A 21,053-nucleotide genomic window follows, 5' to 3' on the forward strand; every position below is an offset into this window, starting at 1 on the left:
GGACATTTCATATACAAAAATTTTTTGTTTGTATGTGCGATCCCTCCAGCAGAGGTGGCCGTATCCTGGGACACAGTCTTGTTTCTAAGGGAACATATCACTACATTTATGAGAAATTATCTTCACACAGGTAATTTTTTTTAATGACATCTAATTGAAGAAATGTTTATATATGGCAGATTAATGAATCACTATCCTATCCAGCACCTCCTTGCAGCCTATTTTATAACGTGGGGCATACGAAATAAGAAAAAGGAAAATTGGCTGTTACTGAGTGCCAATCTTCTCCAGTTCCAATGCCATCTGGTTCAAACTGGAGACTGGAAGAGCACAGTGTAACTTCCACGCCAAAACGTCCCTCTATCTGCAGTTGGCAGATAAGGTGCCATTAATTCCTGTTTGCGTTTCCTGCGTGTGAACTGTGACTTAGACTTTGTTGTGTTTTGATTTACTGAGCCACACCCTGCTCTATGCAGTTCAGCCTGCCAAGTAAGGGTTACTAGCCTGACGGACAGCTGCTGGAGGGGAGTCCAGGATCTGCCTGCTCAGTAAAGACGTCACTGGTTATAGGTTTAACCACAGCTCTGCTTCTCTGTCTGTGCTTTGCTATTGTTGCTATATCATTTATTCTCGTTTTGACGTTGCCTATTGTACCTTTGACCTAGGGAGAGAATGACTCCAAGTTACTGCCCACTGCTTAGAGTGGGGCCGGTATGTAGGTAGGTGACAGCTTGGTTGGCTCAGTTTAGGGCTTACTGTCCTGTCTGTACTCCTGTGCCCCTTGACACCCTCCTCACACACACAATCACTAGCTAAGGAACGTGACCAATCATTGGTTAAGGGGGACCTCTTGCCATTGTCTTGTGTCAAACACTACTAAAAGCTTCTTTAGGGGGTCCGTAGGCTGTTTTTATACATTTTTAATGTTGATACTTTCTGTACATAATGTTTATTTTTTTTTCAGGACCATCTCTCAGAACCACGCTCCCCAGCCAATGGAGATTACAGAAACACTGGAATGGTTCTTGTCAATCCATTTTGTCAGGAAACGCTTTTTTCAGGACGTGAGCAAGTTTCTGAAATATGACGATTGAGCGAAGCTCCATTCTGTGTTTTACATCTAGAAAAGAAACAGCCTTTAATAAAATGGACGACTTGTAGCCAAACATACAAGACAGTGAAAGCTCTATCCCTTCACCTACAGTAGAAACTGGATACCAGGTGGTTTAAAGTTTAGTTGGATTTAGTTGATCTTACAGCCATCCCTCCAAAGTACCCCAAGAGCAGATCATACTCCTATATCATATAAATATGCTTTGTGTAACCCCTTCCCTTACAATAACTACAATGTTTTCAGCTTGTTTTCCTAAGATTTGTCATCTTTTTACGATTGTGGTAAGACTTTACAGAATAATCTGTGGCTTTATAAAAATAAAGTTATTTATATGTAAAACTGTGTTTTTGGTTAATAAAATCTAAATAGAATATACATGGAATCTGCTGTATTTCAGTTTAGAAGAGCTTTTTATGTTTTTTTCACATGTACTAATAGTGTTACGACTCCTCAACCAATCCCAGGAAACAGTGACAGAGCGCTGGGCTTGAAAGTGGGGCCTCATATGTGTCAGGATCAGTGGATCCCCTGGACCACCGCGGGAGATGGAACTAGCCGACACCTGGGACCGGAGCCCAAGCGGCACCTGGTTTTCACCAGAGCCCGCCGCAAAGCGGGTTGGACTTGCTGCGGCAGGATACCACCAGGTCGTTCCACAGGTGCGACCAGCCCGCGGTGGCAGCCGAGGTCGAGGTACCTTAGCGGATGACAGTCTCGTAGTCAGGTCCAGGCACAGGGTAGGGCAGGCGGCAGAGATGCAACGTCAAGTCCAAGTCCGAGGTCAGCATTGGGAGGTCCAGGCAGGTGGGAGCGGGAACACAGGCACACAGAACACAGCAACACGGAGGAACTCGGGTAACACGGCAACACAGGACTCAGGAGCAGGAACACACAGGAATACACAGGAACGCAGGAATATACAGGAACGCAGGAATACACAGGAACGCAGGAATAATCGCTTGGAAGCTTTCTCTTAGGCTATGAGGCACAAAGATCCAGCAAGGGTAACAGGAAGAGGCAGGCTTATGAAGAATTGGGCAATATGGCCAGCGCCAATTAATGGCGCGCTGGCCCTTTAAATTTGGAGAAGGTGCCGCGCGCACAGCGGAGGGGAGCGAGCCAGGAGCCGGGACGGGTGAGATGCGCTGGCGGCAATATGTTTGAAAATCATCCCAAATTTCATGGTCAAGGGATGAATCTTAGGCCTATCAAGTTAAGTGGTGCCTTATCATTTTTTATGCACTCCAAGTTTGCCTACATTTTTTAGATTTTTTAATACAATTTTATTGTGCCTCCATGAGAAGTTACACTATTTTTGTTCTTATAGAAAGCACAAATATTCTGTTCCTTAAAGTAAATCTACTGGAACCCACTAAAGCAGAGCCAACAGGAGTTTCTTCAAAGCATCTTGATACAGGAACGGTCCATAAAATGTCACTTTTGTGAAAAAAAAACAAAAGTTTTAAAAATATGTAAATGAACCTCAAGTGCTTTGGGGGCAGCACCAGAGCTCCTCTGGGCTCTGACAACGCAGTTACTCGCCCCCTGGAGCATTTATTACACACACCCTACTGGCTTCAGTAAAACTGACAGAGCAAGGGAGCTACTGCGCAGACATGGGAGCTCAAACCAGCCGGCCTGTACCGTAGCATAAGCTGCGATAGGAAGTAAAAATGGGCAGGGGAATGTAATCAATGCTCAGTATTTTTAAAACTCTGTTTTTCATATAAAGGACAGTGTAAAAAGTGTGAAATGGATAAAATTCCTGCATCATGATGCCCTGAGGAATCTACCACTGGAGCTGCTTCAGTACGTAGGTTTTATACTGTAGATTTCCTTTAAATCTTTTGTGGAGGACATTATAGAAAAACATTGATCAGTACTGAGGTTACTATAACACTTGGGATTAGATAGCAAACCGTGTCTTTCTTGTTTTACTTTCCCCCTTCCTCTCAAACATCCTCTCAACAGATAAACATCTGGATACAATATTCACACGATGTATGCCAGCCGTGAGCGCTGCTCACCCCCGCCCCTTTCCATAGGAAGATACAGCGCACGGCGACGCATCACGGGAAAAGTTAGGACATGTCCTATCTTTTCCTGGGCTACGGAGCGGTACGGTGCCGCACGAGGGCTGCACCGTACCGCTCCCGTACAGGGCCGTGAGCCCATAGAAGTGTATGGGGGACGTATATCGGCCGTACATACGTCGGCCGTATATATGTGTGTGGATGTAGCCTTAATCTGATACCTCTGTGTGAATGAGAAACCAGTACATTTCCCTAGTTTATAAGAAGACCCCATTATTGTGCTGATTTGTATCTCTTGGTAATTAATTTTTATGAGGTATACAATAAAAACCTGATGAAACATAAAGGAGTCTTCAAAATAGATATACTGTAAGTGTTCTAATACAAATTTCTGCCTATGGAAGCAGCTACAACATACATAACAGTGGAGGAAGAAGTACAATTTGTTATGCAGAAAATAAGCCCTTGTACATCTTTTTCATTTTTATGTGCACAAAGCTGTATATTTTTGAATATGGGGCGCGAAAAATGGCTGCATTCTTAAGGGGTTAAAGTACATATAAACAGGTGAGTAAATCCAAATGCGTTTCCTGCTTCCGGCATCTGAGTATATCTGGCACACGATGAATCATTCTATGGCAGGCCATGTCTAGCATAGAATCACGCAATGACCTGCTCCAGGAACTGGGGGATTGCGCTAGCACAGGGTGTGCCCACCCGGGCCCCTGTGTGCTCTGGCAAGGCCCACTCTTCCCCAATCCCCTCCTAGTGTTGAGGTGTTGTAAGGGGGTGTTGTTTGTTTTAATTGACACTATTAATTATGATTTTGCACCTATACCCTGAAGTTACAGATTTAAAGCAGTACAGGCGGTCCCCTACTTAAGAACACTCGACTTACATACGACCCCTAGTTACAAACGGACCTCTGGATATTGGTAATTTATTGTACTTTAGATCTAGGCTACAATAAACAGCTGTAACAGTTATCACAGGTGTCTGTAATGAAGCTTTATAGTTAATCCTGGTTCTTATGACAACCCAACATTTTTAAAATCCAATTGTCACAGAGACCAAAAAGGTTCTGGCTGGGATTACAATGATAAAATATACAGTTCCGACTTACATACAAATTCAACTTAAGAACAAACCTACAGACCCTATCTTGTATGTAACCCGGGGACTGCCTGTAACCTCATACTGTGCCTCTGCAAAAGACTATACTGATGTGTAAAAGGGCTGTTGCAGTATCTAACTCACGTTACTGTATGCCGCTAAAATTACAAATTCCTGTTACTTAGCATTCAGCAGTTTTCTATAAAAAGTCTAAGTAAATAAATTGCTGCCCCAGAAGTGCTCAGTAATGTCTTGGAAGTCATTATGTGGCACATGTTCTCATAAGTGCTAGTTCTGTCTTCTTCCATGAAGAGATTATTATGGAGCATAAACACCTGCAGTGACATTATAGTAATAACAGATCTTCTCCAGCTGCCTGTGCCCTAAGCTCCCCAATGTCTAAGACAGCATGAAAAATGTCTGGAAACATATTCACCAAGCAGCGAAAGAGACTCACAGGCTCTTACTTACACAAATATGCAGAATAAAATAACATGAATTTTGATTACCTTATATACTCGAGTATAAGCCTAGTTTTTCAGCACAAAATTTGTGCTCAAAAACCCTAACTCGGCTTATACTCGAGTCAACTAAAAACATAAAGACAAAACTCACGTTTCTGACGTCACCCATAGGTCCTCTTCTGTCTGAGACAGTCTGAGACAGAAGAGGACCTATGGGGGACGTCTGAAAGATGAGTACAGTGTTATTTTTTTTCCTACTACAGGGGTTGGGTAGGCTGTATGCTACAGGGGCTGGGCAGGCTGTATGCTACAGGGGCTGGCAGACTATATACTGGGAGGCTGTAACCAATGCATTTCCCACCCTCAGCTTATACTCGAGTCAATAGGTTTTCCCAGTTTTTTTGTGTTGAAATTAGGGGTCTCGGCTTATACTCGGGTCGGCTTATACTCGAGTATATACGGCACATGTATTTTTGAATAATAAGAAAGGTGAAACAGGTGCCGAATGACCCATTTATATATATATATATATATATATATATATATATATATATATATATATATATATATATATATCTTGTACAATGATATATGATGATAAATTTGTTAACCAAGACACATAATGAATTTATATAGAGTAGATAGTCACCAAAAGTTAAATCTAGTTTCTATGCAATACACTGGAATACATTTTTGACTTCACAAAGAAAAGCTACTACATGGAAGCTCTCATGACTTTTGTTTTCTAACTACAGCTTGAGTAAACATCCAGCCTTTATCAAGCTGAATGTTGTTGTATTATGTCATTCTTGTAACTATATTTGCCATAGTTAATTAACCTGGAAATCTCATGTGTAGCCCAGTGAAAACAGGGGTATCATCATCTCTAGATCCCTGCCTCACAAACGCAGCTATAACGAAATATGGAGAACAAAAGGGACAACAAGGAGGACGGCGCCTCGCGTGATATCGTAGAGATAGTAGTGGCAGGTAGATATTAAAAAGGTGCTCACCTGGTGGGCACTTGTATAAGTGCTGTTAAAAAGCCAGAATAAGGGGGGATAATATCCACCCCTTTTTTTGGGGCTCCGATATTGGTTACTCCAGCAGCTCCCACTTGCTCCAAACACCGGAATCCAAAAGGAAACCGTAGTAATGTAAATATGGAAGAAGCAAAAGTTTTTTTTGGAGCTATGTGTGGGTGCGCTATTAACCAAAATTAGGAGATGAAGAATAATAGGTAGGTAATGAATAGATACAAGCTGAAAGATGAGAAAGATTATGTGTAATTATATTTTTATTTTTAATACAGCAGTAGGAAAGTCCAATGGACTTGCTGTATTAAAAATAAAAATATAATTACACATAATTTTTCTCATCTTTCAGCTTGTATCTATTCATTACTTACCTATTATTCTTCATCTCCTAATTTTGGTTAATAGCGCACCCACACATAGCTCCAAAAAAAACTTTTGCTTCTTCCATATTTTCACAAACGCAGCTAAACTGTGCACATACACCTGTGTATCACACTACTACACAGCAACTATAGAGTTAACTAAACAAAGCTGCTGTAGTGACATCACACAATATTGTTACATTTTGCAGAGCAGGTCCAGTGTCTGTGTGGTAGTGCAGTGCAGATTCAGTGTCTGAGTTGTTGTAGTGCAGCAACCTGCAGGAGCAAACACCTCAGCAAAGCTGGGAAGAGATTGCACATTAATCGCACAATAGAAAGAGTTGGAAGCAGGGGCGGACTGGCCATAAGACCCACCGGGAGAAATCCCGGTGGGCCGATTGGTTTGGGGCCGGTCCTGGACTGCTGGGGCCGGTGTAAAAACAATAACACATGAAACTCACCTCTCCAACGCCCCGCCGCTGCTGCCCTGCTTGATCCCAGTCCGGCCGCGGTGACAGCTCCGTACGGGCCGGCGTCGCATAGACCGTGACGTCGGCAAGCGGCTGACGTCATGGTCTGTGCGACGCCGCCCCGTACGGAGCTGTCACCGCGGCCGGACTGGGTTCAAGCAGGGGAGCAGCGTCGGGGCGTCGGAGAGGTGAGTTCATGTGTTATTGTTTTTATGTACTGGCGTGGGGGTGGCTGTATACCAGGGGCAGGCTAGTATACCAGGGGCTGATGCTGTACGCCTGCGGCTGGCGCTGTATACCAGGGGCTGGTGCTGTATAGCGGGAGCAGGGTGCAATACTGGGGCTATGGGCTGCAATACTGGGGCTATGGGCTGCAATACTGGGGCTATGGGCTGCAATACTAGGGCTATGGGCTGTACACCAGGGGCTTTTGGCTGTATACAGGGCTATGGGCTGGCTGTATACAGGGCTATGGGCTGGCTGTAATACTGGGGCTATGGGCTGTAATACTGGGGCTATAGGCTGTAATACTGGGGCTATGGGCTGTAATACTGGGGCTATGGGCTGTAATACTGGGGCTATGGGCTGTATATCAGAGGCTGGCGCTGTACACTGGGGCTCAGGGCTGTAATACTGGGGCTCAGGGCTGTAATACTGGGGCTCAGGGGCTGTAATACTGGGGCTCAGGGGCTGTAATACTGGGGCTCAGGGGCTGTAATGCTGGGGCTCAGGGGCTGTAATGCTGGGGCTCAGGGGCTGTAATGCTGGGGCTCAGGGGCTGTAATGCTGGGGCTCAGGGGCTGTAATGCTGGGGCAGGGGCTCAGAGGCTGTAATACTGGGGCAGGGGCTCAGGGGCTGTAATACTGGGGCAGGGGCTGTAATACTGGGGCTGTAATACTGGGGCAGGGGCTGTAATACTGGGGCTGTAATACTGGGGCAGGGGCTGTAATACTGGGGCAGGGGCTCAGGGGCTGTAATACTGGGGCAGGGGCTCAGGGGCTGTATACTGGGGCTTTCTGGCTGTATACTGGGGCAGGGGCTATATACTGGGGCTTTCTGGCTGTATACTGGGGCTACGGGCTGTAATACTGGGGCAGGGGCTGTATACTGGGGCTGTCTGGCTGTTTACTGGGGCTGTCTGGCTGTTTACTGGGGCTGTCTGGCTGCATAATGGCTACTAGTAATAGTAGCTATATTCTTGTACATAGGGGGCAGTATTATAGTAGTTATATTCTTGTACATAGGGGGCAGTATTATAGTAGTTATATTCCTGTACATAGGGGGCAGTATTATAGTAGTTATATTCTTGTACATAGGGGGCAGTATTATAGTAGTTATATTCTTGTACATAGGGGGCAGTATTATAGTAGTTATATTCTTGTACATAGGGGGCAGTATTATAGTAGTTATATTCCTGTACATAGGGGGCAGTATTATAGTAGTTATATTCTTGTACATAGCGGCAGTATTATAGCAGTTATATTCTTGTACATAGGGGCAGTATTATAGTAGTTATATTCTTGTACATAGGGGGCAGTATTATAGTAGTTATATTCTTGTACATAGGGGGCAGTATTATAGTAGTTATATTCTTGTACATAGGGGGCAGTATTATAGTAGTTATATTCTTGTACATAGGGGGCAGTATTATAGTAGTTATATTCCTGTACATAGGGAGCAGTATTATAGTAGTTATATTCTTGTACATAGGGGGCAGTATTATAGTAGTTATATTCTTGTACATAGGGGCAGTATTATAGTAGTTATATTCTTGTACATAGGGGGCAGTATTATAGTAGTTATATTCTTGTACATAGCGGCAGTATTATAGTAGTTATATTCTTGTACATAGGGGGCAGTATTATAGTAGTTATATTCTTGTACATAGGGGGCAGTATTATAGTAGTTATATTCCTGTACATAGGGAGCAGTATTATAGTAGTTATATTCTTGTACATAGGGGGCAGTATTATAGTAGTTATATTCCTGTACATAGGGGGCAGTATTATAGTAGTTATATTTCTGTACATAGGGGGCAGTATTATAGTAGTTATATTCTTGTACATAGGGGGGCAGTATTATAGTAGTTATATTCTTGTACATGGGGGGCAGTATTATAGTAGTTATATTCTTGTACATAGGGGGCAGTATTATAGTAGTTATATTCTTGTACATAGGGGGCAGTATTATAGTAGTTATATTCTTGTACATAGGGGGCAGTATTATAGTAGTTATATTCTTGTACATAGGGGGCAGTATTATAGTAGTTATATTCCTGTACATAGGGAGCAGTATTATAGTAGTTATATTCTTGTACATAGGGGGCAGTATTATAGTAGTTATATTCTTGTACATAGGGACAGTATTATAGTAGTTATATTCCTGTACATAGGACGCAGTATTATAGTAGGTATATTCTTGTAGATAGGGGGCAGTATTATAGTAGTTATATTCTTGTACATAGGGGGCAGTATTATAGTAGTTATATTCTTGTACATAGGGGGCAGTATTATAGTAGTTATATTCCTGTACATAGGACGCAGTATTATAGTAGGTATATTCTTGTAGATAGGGGGCAGTATTACAATATATTTTACTTAGGGGCAGTAGTATTATACTAGTTACATTCTTGTTTATTGGAGAAGGTATTGTAGTATGTTTTTAGTGTACATATATGGCAGTATTAAGTTGTGTGCTCTTAAAATAGAAGTGTTATTCCTTTACAAAGAGGCAGTATGAGTCTCTTTCTCTGCGGTGTACATGTTGATTTAGACCATCTATTAACAGTTTGCATGGAGTTTAGTAACTCCACCCACATCACAAGGCCACGCCTACTTGTTTTGACCCCGCCCACCGAATGGGGCAACTTTTACAGTTTTTTCCAGGGCCACTTTAAATTCCCAGTCCGCCCCTGGTTGGAAGCACAAGATATTTCTGTACAGGACAGAGAGAAAGAATATATGTAACTGCAGAAGCTACAGAGGATCCAGAGACATGTGCAGACTCCAGAGGGAGGACACTGGAGCACAGAGATCCCTCAGCCTCATATATCAGGTACTGAAGTCACTGCCCCGGCCCCTAGAACTTGTCTTGGATATTATTACTGTGATTGCTGACTGAAGTGTTCATACTGCTGAGAATAAACTGTTCAAAGAGACTGTGGAACATGTGCTTATCTATCTGGGCCTAATATCCCCTAAACTACACACCCTCAGGATCCTAAAAGAACTCGCCCCTGCTAGCCCATCGTGGTCTGGCGTGTGTGGCTGTTACATTGGTGGCCCGTACGGGGATTTTGAGTGGATTTGGGATGCCCCAGAGTCTCTTAAAGATACAGTACACCGCTAGTGAATCTCAGAACTGTGTATAAAGAGAAAGTGCCTTGCTGTACTAACAATAGCCATGGATATACAGCAACAGTTAGATGCCATCAGTGGGTCTCTCCTGCCATTAACCCATGCAGAACTGGTGTCAATGGCCAAACAAGCCAAGGTGCCAGAAGACAGAATTAATCAAGCCCGCACCCGCAGACATCTTATCACAGCCATTAATAGCACCCTAGATGAAGCTGAGGAGAGTGAAGAATCAGAGACTGTGATTGTGTTCTTGCAGAGACTAGCCCAATTTATTACAAGCCTGGGAACCAGTAACTCAGATGAGGGTTTGGTGTCTGAAGAGGACCTGTCATCCCCACAAAAGGTGCTGCAAGGATTAAAAGATCAGCTTCTGCCCAACAACCTATCAACTGGACTTCTCATCACCAAGAAGTGCTAGAGGAACTAGTTGACTGTTTGATCCAACCACCAGTTATGGGATACCCTGACTTTAACACTTCATTTATCCTACATTGTGATGCTTCTCAAGTAGGACTTGGAGCCGTCCTGTACCAAAGACAAGATGGAAAACAAAGAGTTATTGGTTATGGGTCAAGAACTTTAACACCAGCTGAGAAAAACTACCATTTACATTCTGGGAAGTTAGAATTCCTAGCTATGAAGTGGGCCATCTGTGAAAGATTCAGAGACTACTCATACTACAGTCCAGAATTTGTGGTCTACACAGACAACAATCCTTTGACTTATGTCCTAACCACAGCAAAACTAAATGCAACTGGTCAAAGATGGGTTGCGGAACTAGCAGACTTTAATTTCAGTATTAAATATCGTCCAGGCAAGTCTAACACAGATGCAGATGTCTTGTCAAGAATGCCACTTGAACCAGATGACTACATGCAACAATGTTCAGAAGAAGTGGGAATGGAAGACATTGTGAGTACTGTCCAAGCCATTCAAATACAACAAGAGGAATACATGCCTACATGGTGTCCTCTTGCCGTGGAAATAACTGTAAAGGATCAGCAATTGGACTCTACTGTTTCTATTCGCCAGTTGTCCAAAGAGACAATTAGAAAGGCTCAGAAAGAAGACAGAGTTATTGGAAGAGTACTGCACTATCTAAGTCAAGATAGACTTCCAAGCAAAAGAGCGAGAGAAGCTGAGTCACCTGCTATCAATACTTTATTGAAGGAGTGGCCTAAGCTCTATTTGACTTCAGATGGGATTCTACATCGAAAGAGAGGACCCCATTCACAACTTGTGTTACCAAGAGTCTACCACCATACAGTGTTCAGAGAACTCCATGAAGACATGGGTCATTTAGGAGTTGAAAGAACAACTAACCTAATTCGAGAAAGATTCTTTTGGCCTTATATGCAGAAAGACATTGAAAGATATGTGACTAAGGAATGTGGTTGTTTAAAAGACAAACGCCCTCATAAACCTATCAGAGCACCCATGGGAAACATCACAACAACTTACCCGTTTGAGATGGTGTCCATTGACTTCTTACATCTAGAACAATGTAAAGGAGGTTATGAATACATTCTTGTTGTCATGGATCATTTCACTAAGTTTGCACAGGCTTATGCAACTACTAATAAGTCTGGGAGAACAGCTGCTGAGAAAATCTTCAATGATTTTGCCCTCAAGTTTGGCTTTCCAACCAAGCTCCACCATGATCAAGGCAGAGAGTTTGAAAACCAGCTCTTCATCACCTTGGAAGATACTGTAGAATTCAGAAATCACATACCACTCCATATCATCCAGAAGGAAATGGCCAAGTGGAAAGATTCAACAGAACTCTACTATCCATGTTGAGAACTCTTACCTCAGAAGAGAAAAGAGATTGGAAAAATTCACTGTCTAAGATGGTGCATGCCTACAATTGTACCAAAAGTGAAGCCACAGGATATTCACCCTTTATCTCCTATTTGGCAGATCACCCTGTCTTCCAATAGACCTAATGTTTGATACACCAGTTTCAGACACTTACAAGACCTACCCTGACTATGTTCATGCTTGGAAACAACGCATGACTGAAGCCTATAAAATAGCTTCTAAAGTTGCCACTGAAGGACAACACAAAAACAAAGACCACTATGATAGGAAATGTCATGGCGCTGAATTGTTACCTGGAAACAGAGTGTTAGTGCGAAATCTACTTGAAAAAGGTGGACCTGGTAAACTCCGTTCTTACTGGGAAGACAAAATCTACATTGTTGTCAGAAGAAGGAGTAAAGATAGTCCTGTATATGAAGTGAAGCAAGAAGCGGGAAACAACAATAAAACAAGAATCTTACACTGAAACTTGTTATTGCCTTGTGACTACCTACCACCAGATAAATTCAATCTTGAATTAAGGAATCAACCTAAACCTTCAAGAAGACCTCAACTTGAAGAACCTGAAGAAAATTACTTAGACAGCTCAGATGAAGTAGATAATACTTACATCTTGAGAATGCCTACTAGGAGCAGTTATCCTCAAAACAGAAATACATTAAACCCTGAAGCCTCAGAGTTTACACCACAAACATCTTGTGAAGAAACTCCTGGAAGTACTGAAATCATACCAGAGCCAACTACAGTTGAACCAGAAGCTGAAACAGATCAGGAACCTGAACTTGAACCAATTCCGGAAGTTGCTGATGATCCAATACCTGAGACTGTAATCAGATCTTCTACAAGAGAAAGAAGAAGACCTCTTACTTTAACCTATGACACATTGGGTGAACCAAGTGCTGTACCAAGAACTGTTCAATTAAAACAAGTTTCATTAACTGTTACCGAGGAATTACAACCTGAGTGGTACCTACCAACCACTTGTTTTTCCGCACCTTTTTGAACAATGATTTTTGAATCCTTTCTCTCATATTTTTTTTTGATGGACTAAGGACATACAAATGTTCTATCACTTAGTTAGTGTTAGCTTAGGTTTCAAGCTTCAAGGAACAACAGACCAACCCAACAAGATCTCAAGAAACTGTTTATATATATTTATGCAATGTTTAATTCATCTTTAACATTCTTTTTCTCCTTTAAGCAGGAGATTCTTCGAGAATGTTAGTTAGAATTTATAAAATAGGATGTTATTGTTTTTGCTGTAACCTGTTTAAACCTACATAATATGTCAGGTCATCACCTCCCTTGTCACCTCACAAAAAGGACAGGTCAAGCAATATACACCTACCACGGTGGAAATCTGGTTCACATGCCTTAAACCAGTTTACCAACTGGACCACTGGAAGTGTAGACGTCCACTACCCAGAGGAAACCTTACCAGGGGTAACAACCCTATACCAGGAACAAAACTGGGAAGACTAGTTCCAACCAACCCTGTCTTCACCAGTGTAACTCACTGATGTCGAGGACGACATTAAATTCAGAGGGGAAGAGTGTAGCCCAGTGAAAACAGGGGTATCATCATCTCTAGATCCCTGCCTCACAAACGCAGCTAAACTGTGCACATACACCTGTGTATCACACTACTACACAGCAACTATAGAGTTAACTAAACAAAGCTGCTGTAGTGACATCACACAATATTGTTACATTTTGCAGAGCAGGTCCAGTGTCTGTGTGGTAGTGCAGTGCAGATTCAGTGTCTGAGTTGTTGTAGTGCAGCAACCTGCAGGAGCAAACACCTCAGCAAAGCTGGGAAGAGATTGCACATTAATCGCACATTAGAAAGAGTTGGAAGCACAAGATATTTCTGTACAGGACAGAGAGAAAGAATATATGTAACTGCAGAAGCTACAGAGGATCCAGAGACATGTGCAGAGGGAGGGCACTGGAGCACAGAGACCCCTCAGCCTCATATATCAGGTACTGAAGTCACTGCCCCGGCCCCTAGAACTTGTCTTGGATATTATTACTGTGATTGCTGTCTGAAGTGTTCATACTGCTGAGAATAAACTGTTCAAAGAGACTGTGGAACATGTGCTTATCTATCTGGGCCTTATATCCCCTGAACTAAACACCCTCAGGATCCTAAAAGAACTCGCCCCTGCTAGCCCATCGTGGTCTGGCGTGTGTGGCTGTTACACATGTTATATGTCACATTGCTCAGTTATCATCAGCTCAGTATATAAAGTTCTTGTTTCTCTAGATGCAAAATGATATTATATGCAGGGGCGTTGCTAGGGTGGGAAAAGATCCGTTGCACGGGCCCCAATGCATGTGTATCAGACTTTCAGTAATGCCCCCTCTTGTACATAACCCCCTCACACGTGGTTGTGCCAATAACAACTTTACTGAGGGTGTATACAGCTACAGAAACACAGGAGAAATCCTGACTTACATCCAGTGACTGCGGGTCCACTTCACTATTAGGGTGGTGGCACACATGACCTTTTGAACCCGTTTTTTCTCAAGCATTTTCAGTCTGTTAAAAAACGCATACATTTTTGTCCGGTTTTCCCAATTATCTTAATTAAAAACGGACAAAAACGGATGCGTTTTCAAAAAACTGACTAAAACCTGGATCAAAACGCCACATGTGCCGCCACCCTTAGGCCCGGCATCACCATGTCTCCTTCCTGTGGAGTTCACCGCACAGACATCTTATGTCCTTCATTGTCCCGAAATCTTGGTTCTCTGTAGTTGCGTTCCCATGTTGCAGTTACAACTGCATCACAATCAGTTTTGAGAAGGTTTTAGGTGCAGTTTTGTTATTATAACAAGTGAATGATATTTGTGGAGCAGGTTTCCCCTTTAATCTCAAATTCACTCATTCAGTTCATGTCTTTCACTTGTTAAAGTAACAAAACTGCACCTAAAACCACCTCAAAGCTGATTGTGATGCAGTTGTAACTGCAACGTGTGACCGCACCTTCAGTGTTGTCCTGCTGCTGCCCCTAACACTCTCCCAAAATACTGTAAGGCTGCGCTCACAGGTTTGCATCTAAACAAATACAAGACACCAGGCGCTCTTATCCATCACATAACCATCACTGGAAACTCATGTATGAGCAAACCTAGGCGCTTCCTACTGCCACGTATGAACACGCCCCAAGAAATGTCCCCACAGCCCGCCAGTAATGTCCTCCACACAGCCCCCAGTAATGTCCCCCACACAGTCCTCCCAGTAATGTCCCCCACATAGTCCTCCCAGTAATGTCCCCCCGCAAAGTAATGTCCCCCACACTGTCCTCCCAGTAATGTCACCCAAACAGCTCCCAGTAATGTGCCCCACACAGATCCCCCTGTAATGTGCCTCCCACAGATTCCCTTGTAATGTGCCCCATACACATCCCCCTGTCATGTGCCCCACACAGATCTCCCTGTAATGTGCCCCACACAGATCCCCCTTCAATCTGCCCCACACAGCTCCCCCAGTAATGTGCCCCACACACAGATCCCCCTGTAATGTGCCCACACAGATCCCCCTGTAATGTGCCCCACACAGATCCCCCTGTAATGTGCCCCACACAGATCCCCCTGTAATGTGCCCCACACAGATCCCACTGTAATGTGCCTCATATACAGATCCCCCTGTAATGTGCCCACACAGATCCCCCTGTAATGTGCCCCACACAGATCCACCTGTAATGTGCCCATATAGATCCCCCTGTTATGTACCCCACACACATTCCCCTGTAATGTGCCCCATACAGATCCCCCTGTAATGTGCCCCACACAGATCCGCCTGTAATGTGCCCCACACACATCCCCCTGTAATGTGCCCCACACACATCCCCCTGTAATGTGCCCCACACAGATCCACCTCTAATGTGCCCATATAGATCCCCCTGTTATGTGCCCCACACACATCCCCCTGTAATGTGCCCCATACAGATCCCCCTGTAATGTGCCCCACACAGATCCCCCTGCAATGGGCCCCACTCACAGATTCCCCTGTAATGTGCCCCACACAGATCTCCCTGTAATGTGCCCACACAGATCCCCCTGTAATGTGCCCCACACAGATCCCCCTGTAATGTGCCTCCCACAGATCCCCCTGTAATGTGCCTCCCACAGATCCCCCTGTAATGTGCCCCATACAGATCCCCCTGTAATGTGCCCACACAGATCCCCCTGCAATGTGCCCCATACAGATCCCCTGTAATGTGCCCCACACAGATCCCCCTGTAATGTCCCCCACACAGATCCCCATGCAATTATGTAAAAATGTAAATGTATGTATGAAGAGCAATCTTTATATGCTTAGTAAGCTAGAGCAAACTGCTACACACAGTGTTTTTATATGTTACCTAAAAGAGTGACTCTATTACAATAAGTAACTGGGAAATGTTTAGTATATTTGTATCAGGAACGAACACAAGGTTTTAAAAGGTAGAAACATAGTCAGAAAAATATTTAATCAACTTTACAAATTCAAATTGTCAAAGCAAAATTGCATGTACTTTGCTGTAGATGGCATCTGAGATGTTGTAGATATGCTAAACCCTATTGTTAACCATAGTCTGCATGCAAAGTCCTTTCAGGATGGGGATACACAGGTTGTGTCTGCAGCAGAAAATTTGTCTAAAATTATGCTCCAAAAGTTGCATCATGGAGTCCACAGAAGAATGTCCTATAAATCGACCAATTGAGACCGTTTTTAGTTTTATCAGGTTTTACTTCTTTCAAATATATACATGTATTTTACATCATTTCATTTCATATTCTTCTTACATACAAAGTTAATTCCTCGGCTAGTAAATGTACAACCTAGTGAGTGTGCTATCACTTTTAAATAATGGAAGAGTTTCACCTTGTTTGGCGTTCAAGCAGTTCAGGCAGTTCAGGCAGTTTTTTGCAGCACTCACGTGTTCAAAGGCTCCAGGGCTGAGACTCTGACTGTTGGACAGAATGGTATCGTCCACCTGTGACGTCACCTCGAAACGTCACAGGTGGACGATACCTGTTGGACAGAATGGTATCGTCCACCTGTGACGTCACCTCGAAACGTCACAGGTGGACGATACCATTCTGTCCAACAGTCAGAGTCTCAGCCCTGGAGCCTTTGAACACGTGAGTGCTGCAAAAAACTGCCTGAACTGCCTGAACTGCTTGAACGCCAAACAAGGTGAAACTCTTCCATTATTTAAAAGTGATAGCACATTCACTTGGTTGTACATTTACTAGCCGAGGAATTAACTTTGTATATAAGAAGAATATGAAATGAAATGATGTAAAATACATGTATATATTTGAAAGAAGTAAAACCTGATAAAACTAAAAACGGTCTCAATTGGTCGATTTATAGGACACAGTTCACAGATGCGTTTCTTTGGAGGATAAGGAGACCTCCTAAAGTCCTTGACCTAGAATCTATTTAACACCTCTGTATTTCTTTATCACTGCCCTCATCCAGGTCCACAGAAGAATGTCAAGTTTACACTTTCCTGTTCCTGCTGTGGTTTTTGTCACAGCTTCCACATGGATTACACAGAAAAATAATGCTAATCTGTCATAATGTGATTAATTTAGGCAGATTATCGAATTGCAAAGGAATAGTCAAATAACATAGCAAGGGTCAGATACACAGTATAGCAAAACAGTAGCAAAAGGCAAGAGAAATGGACAGTGTGTGTCAGAAGGCTTCAACAACCAGAAACCTGGACTGGTCAGATATATAAAGGAGTTCCTGGACGCCACCACCAGCAGCAGACTGGCTCGGCCATCTGTTACTCATTCCATATAGATCCTTACAGGCAGCTGTCAATTACAATCATTTTTTAAACACAAAAGAATTAATCCTGATCCCTGATGCTAATTATTATTATTGTTATTTATTAATTAATTAATGTAATAAGGGGGTCACATACATTAGAATAAAGGGAACCTGTCACCAATGACACTCCCCATAAATCACATACAGTGCCTTTTATATGTTATTATACAAGCCTCTATCCATTGGATTAGTGCCACCATTCTTCTAAAATAACTTTTATTGATGCCCTGTGTTACTAATGATCCAGTCATGGAGGCAGAGGGAGCTCTAGCATACAGTCAAGTTACTCTGCCTCCTAACTGTTCTTGCCACTCCTGATACAAGCCCCCCTCAAGAATGAGGCAGTTGAGAGAGAGGATGGCTGTGTGGGACTCCATGAAGAGAATTCTTGAACCCCTCATTTCCCCTTCCACAAGAATTTTCTTCAGTGAGTCACACACAGCCAGCATCTCTCTGAACACCTCCAATCCCCTCTCCCTTAGGAATTGTCTTTAGACAATGTGAGACAGCAATGTCTGTCTCAACTTCCTCATTCCTTAGGTGGACCCAGTTAGAATACCTTGACTGTAAACTGGAAATCCCACTGCCTCCATGACTGGATCTTTAGTAACAGAGGGCATCAATAAAAGTCTTTTTAAAAGACTAGTGCCTCTAATCCCATGGATAAAGGCCATCAGTGAAACGTGTATAAAGACATCTCAAAGGTATTGTGTTTGGTTTGTCTTGGAGTTGCTGCTGACATGTTGTATCACTGAGATTACATGCGGTGTAATTATATAGAATAACTCCACTGGGGTATCGAGATCACTGAAAGTGGAGATATTATTGATAAAAGATAAAATATAACTTTTATTAAGTGCTAATAAAATAGGACTCAAAATTGCAAACAAACAAACATGAAACAAGTATGAATCTCTTTTTGGACATAAAGGGTGGGTGCTTGCATAGTTTCATGCACGCAAGCCATGCGGTATAAACCCCCCTCTCTAGTTATAATTGGGGAACTTACTAATAGCTAGTATGTCCTGAGATTACAGTAAAACACTGTATTGGTGTGGCTATTAAAGTTTAGTACGCCACCTCAATACTGTAGAGTAGTAGGTAGTGTGCAAAATAATCACTAGAGGGATGGCATACTCGTTGAACGCTAATGCACTGTCGTTCCCGTTCTCCAGTGGAACTTGTCGCTGTGCCTGTGTCACTGGAACAAGTAGTTGTGCCTGTGCCTACACCTATCCCAATAGCAAGCCTGATTGCTGCCTAAGATTGTAGCAGTTGACTAGCAGCTTATATGCTGTAAAGCTGCCAGAACAGTGACAGTCAAGATCGCCAATGTTGTTGGCACTCTGTTGCTGACACGATAAGGTTAGCAGATGACTGGCAGCTTATATGCTGTAAAGCTGCTAAGTCAGTGACAGTCAGATCGCCAGTGTTGTTGGCACTCTGTTACTGACACTATAGGGTTTACAAACGACTAGCAGCTTATATGCTGTAAAGCTGCCAAGTCAGTGACAGTCAGATCGCCAGTGTTGTTGGCACTCTGTTACTGACACTATAGGGTTTGCAGATGACTAGCAGCTTATATGCTGTAAAGCTGCCAAGTCAGTGACAGTCAGATCGCCAGTGTTGTTGGCATTCTGTTACTGACACTCTAAGGTTAACATATAAGGAGCTGTATATATGTCTGCTAGCAGCAGTACACCTATCCCAATGAACAGGCCTGATTGCTGCCTTCAATAGCAGCGGATGACTAGCAGCTTATGTACTGTAAAGCTGCCAGGTCAGTGACAGTCAGATCGCCAGTGTTGTTGGCAGTCTGTTACTGACACTGTGAGGTTAGCAGAAAAAGAGCTGAATATGTATCTGCTAGCAGCGGTACCGCCTGTCTCGCTGGTTGCGAAACATATCTAACAGCTCCAGCTTAACTTTTATGTCTCCTATGGACTCTCCTCGCTGAGTACAGAATTCAGGCTAAAACACTTCACCTACTCCTGCTAAAACGTATGCACCCTAAGACCCAACGCGTTTCGTCCGCCTAAACTCATCAGGGGTCATTCATTGCGGCATTACTATTACTATTATGTGACACATACCCCTAATAGTAATGCCGCAATGAATGACCCCTGATGAGTTTAGGCGGACGAAACGCGTTGGGTCTTAGGGTTTATACGTTTTAGCAGGAGTAGGTGAAGTGTTTTAGCCTGAATTCTGTACTCAGCGAGGAGAGTCCATAGGAGACATAAAAGTTAAGCTGGAGCTGTTAGATATGTTCCGCAACCAGCGAGACAGGCGGTACCGCTGCTAGCAGATACATATTCAGCTCTTTTTCTGCTAACCTCACAGTGTCAGTAACAGACTGCCAACAACACTGGCGATCTGACTGTCACTGACCTGGCAGCTTTACAGTACATAAGCTGCTAGTCATCCGCTGCTATTGAAGGCAGCAATCAGGCCTGTTCATTGGGATAGGTGTACTGCTGCTAGCAGACATATATACAGCTCCTTATATGTTAACCTTAGAGTGTCAGTAACAGAATGCCAACAACACTGGCGATCTGACTGTCACTGACTTGGCAGCTTTACAGCATATAAGCTGCTAGTCATCTGCAAACCCTATAGTGTCAGTAACAGAGTGCCAACAACACTGGCGATCTGACTGTCACTGACTTGGCAGCTTTACAGCATATAAGCTGCTAGTCGTTTGTAAACCCTATAGTGTCAGTAACAGAGTGCCAACAACACTGGCGATCTGACTGTCACTGACTTAGCAGCTTTACAGCATATAAGCTGCCAGTCATCTGCTAACCTTATCGTGTCAGCAACAGAGTGCCAACAACATTGGCGATCTTGACTGTCACTGTTCTGGCAGCTTTACAGCATATAAGCTGCTAGTCAACTGCTACAATCTTAGGCAGCAATCAGGCTTGCTATTGGGATAGGTGTAGGCACAGGCACAACTACTTGTTCCAGTGACACAGGCACAGCGACAAGTTCCACTGGAGAACGGGAACGACAGTGCATTAGCGTTCAACGAGTATGCCATCCCTCTAGTGATTATTTTGCACACTACCTACTACTCTACAGTATTGAGGTGGCGTACTAAACTTTAATAGCCACACCAATACAGTGTTTTACTCTAATCTCAGGACATACTAGCTATTAGTAAGTTCCCCAATTATAACTAGAGAGGGGGGTTTATACCGCATGGCTTGCGTGCATGAAACTATGCAAGCACCCACCCTTTATGTCCAAAAAGAGATTCATACTTGTTTCATGTTTGTTTGTCTGCAATTTTGAGTCCTATTTTATTAGCACTTAATAAAAGTTATATTTTATCTTTTATCAATAATATCTCCACTTTCAGTGATCTCGCTGCTGACATGTTCCCTTTAAGACGAATGCTAGTACAAATACAATACAATACAAAAACTACAGGGATCTAAATC

At 43.1% G+C, this 21,053-nt stretch overlaps 1 protein-coding gene across 2 annotated transcripts in view; it reads left to right on the forward strand.

Annotated features, from left to right (window-relative positions):
• TMEM108 (transmembrane protein 108) overlaps positions 1-1,489 on the forward strand; it is a 129,974-nt gene extending 128,485 nt beyond the window's left edge. For both annotated transcript variants that reach the window (XM_072153464.1, XM_072153465.1), the window contains one exon: positions 965-1,489. In XM_072153464.1, coding sequence (XP_072009565.1) covers positions 965-1,087 — 123 coding nt within the window. In that variant the 3' untranslated portion in view covers positions 1,088-1,489. The remainder of the gene's footprint in view (positions 1-964) is intronic.
• Positions 1,490-21,053: the final 19,564 nt, after the last annotated feature.

This window comes from Engystomops pustulosus, chromosome 5 (assembly GCF_040894005.1).
Source record: "Engystomops pustulosus chromosome 5, aEngPut4.maternal, whole genome shotgun sequence".
In the NCBI taxonomy this organism is placed as follows: Eukaryota; Metazoa; Chordata; class Amphibia; order Anura; family Leptodactylidae; genus Engystomops; species Engystomops pustulosus.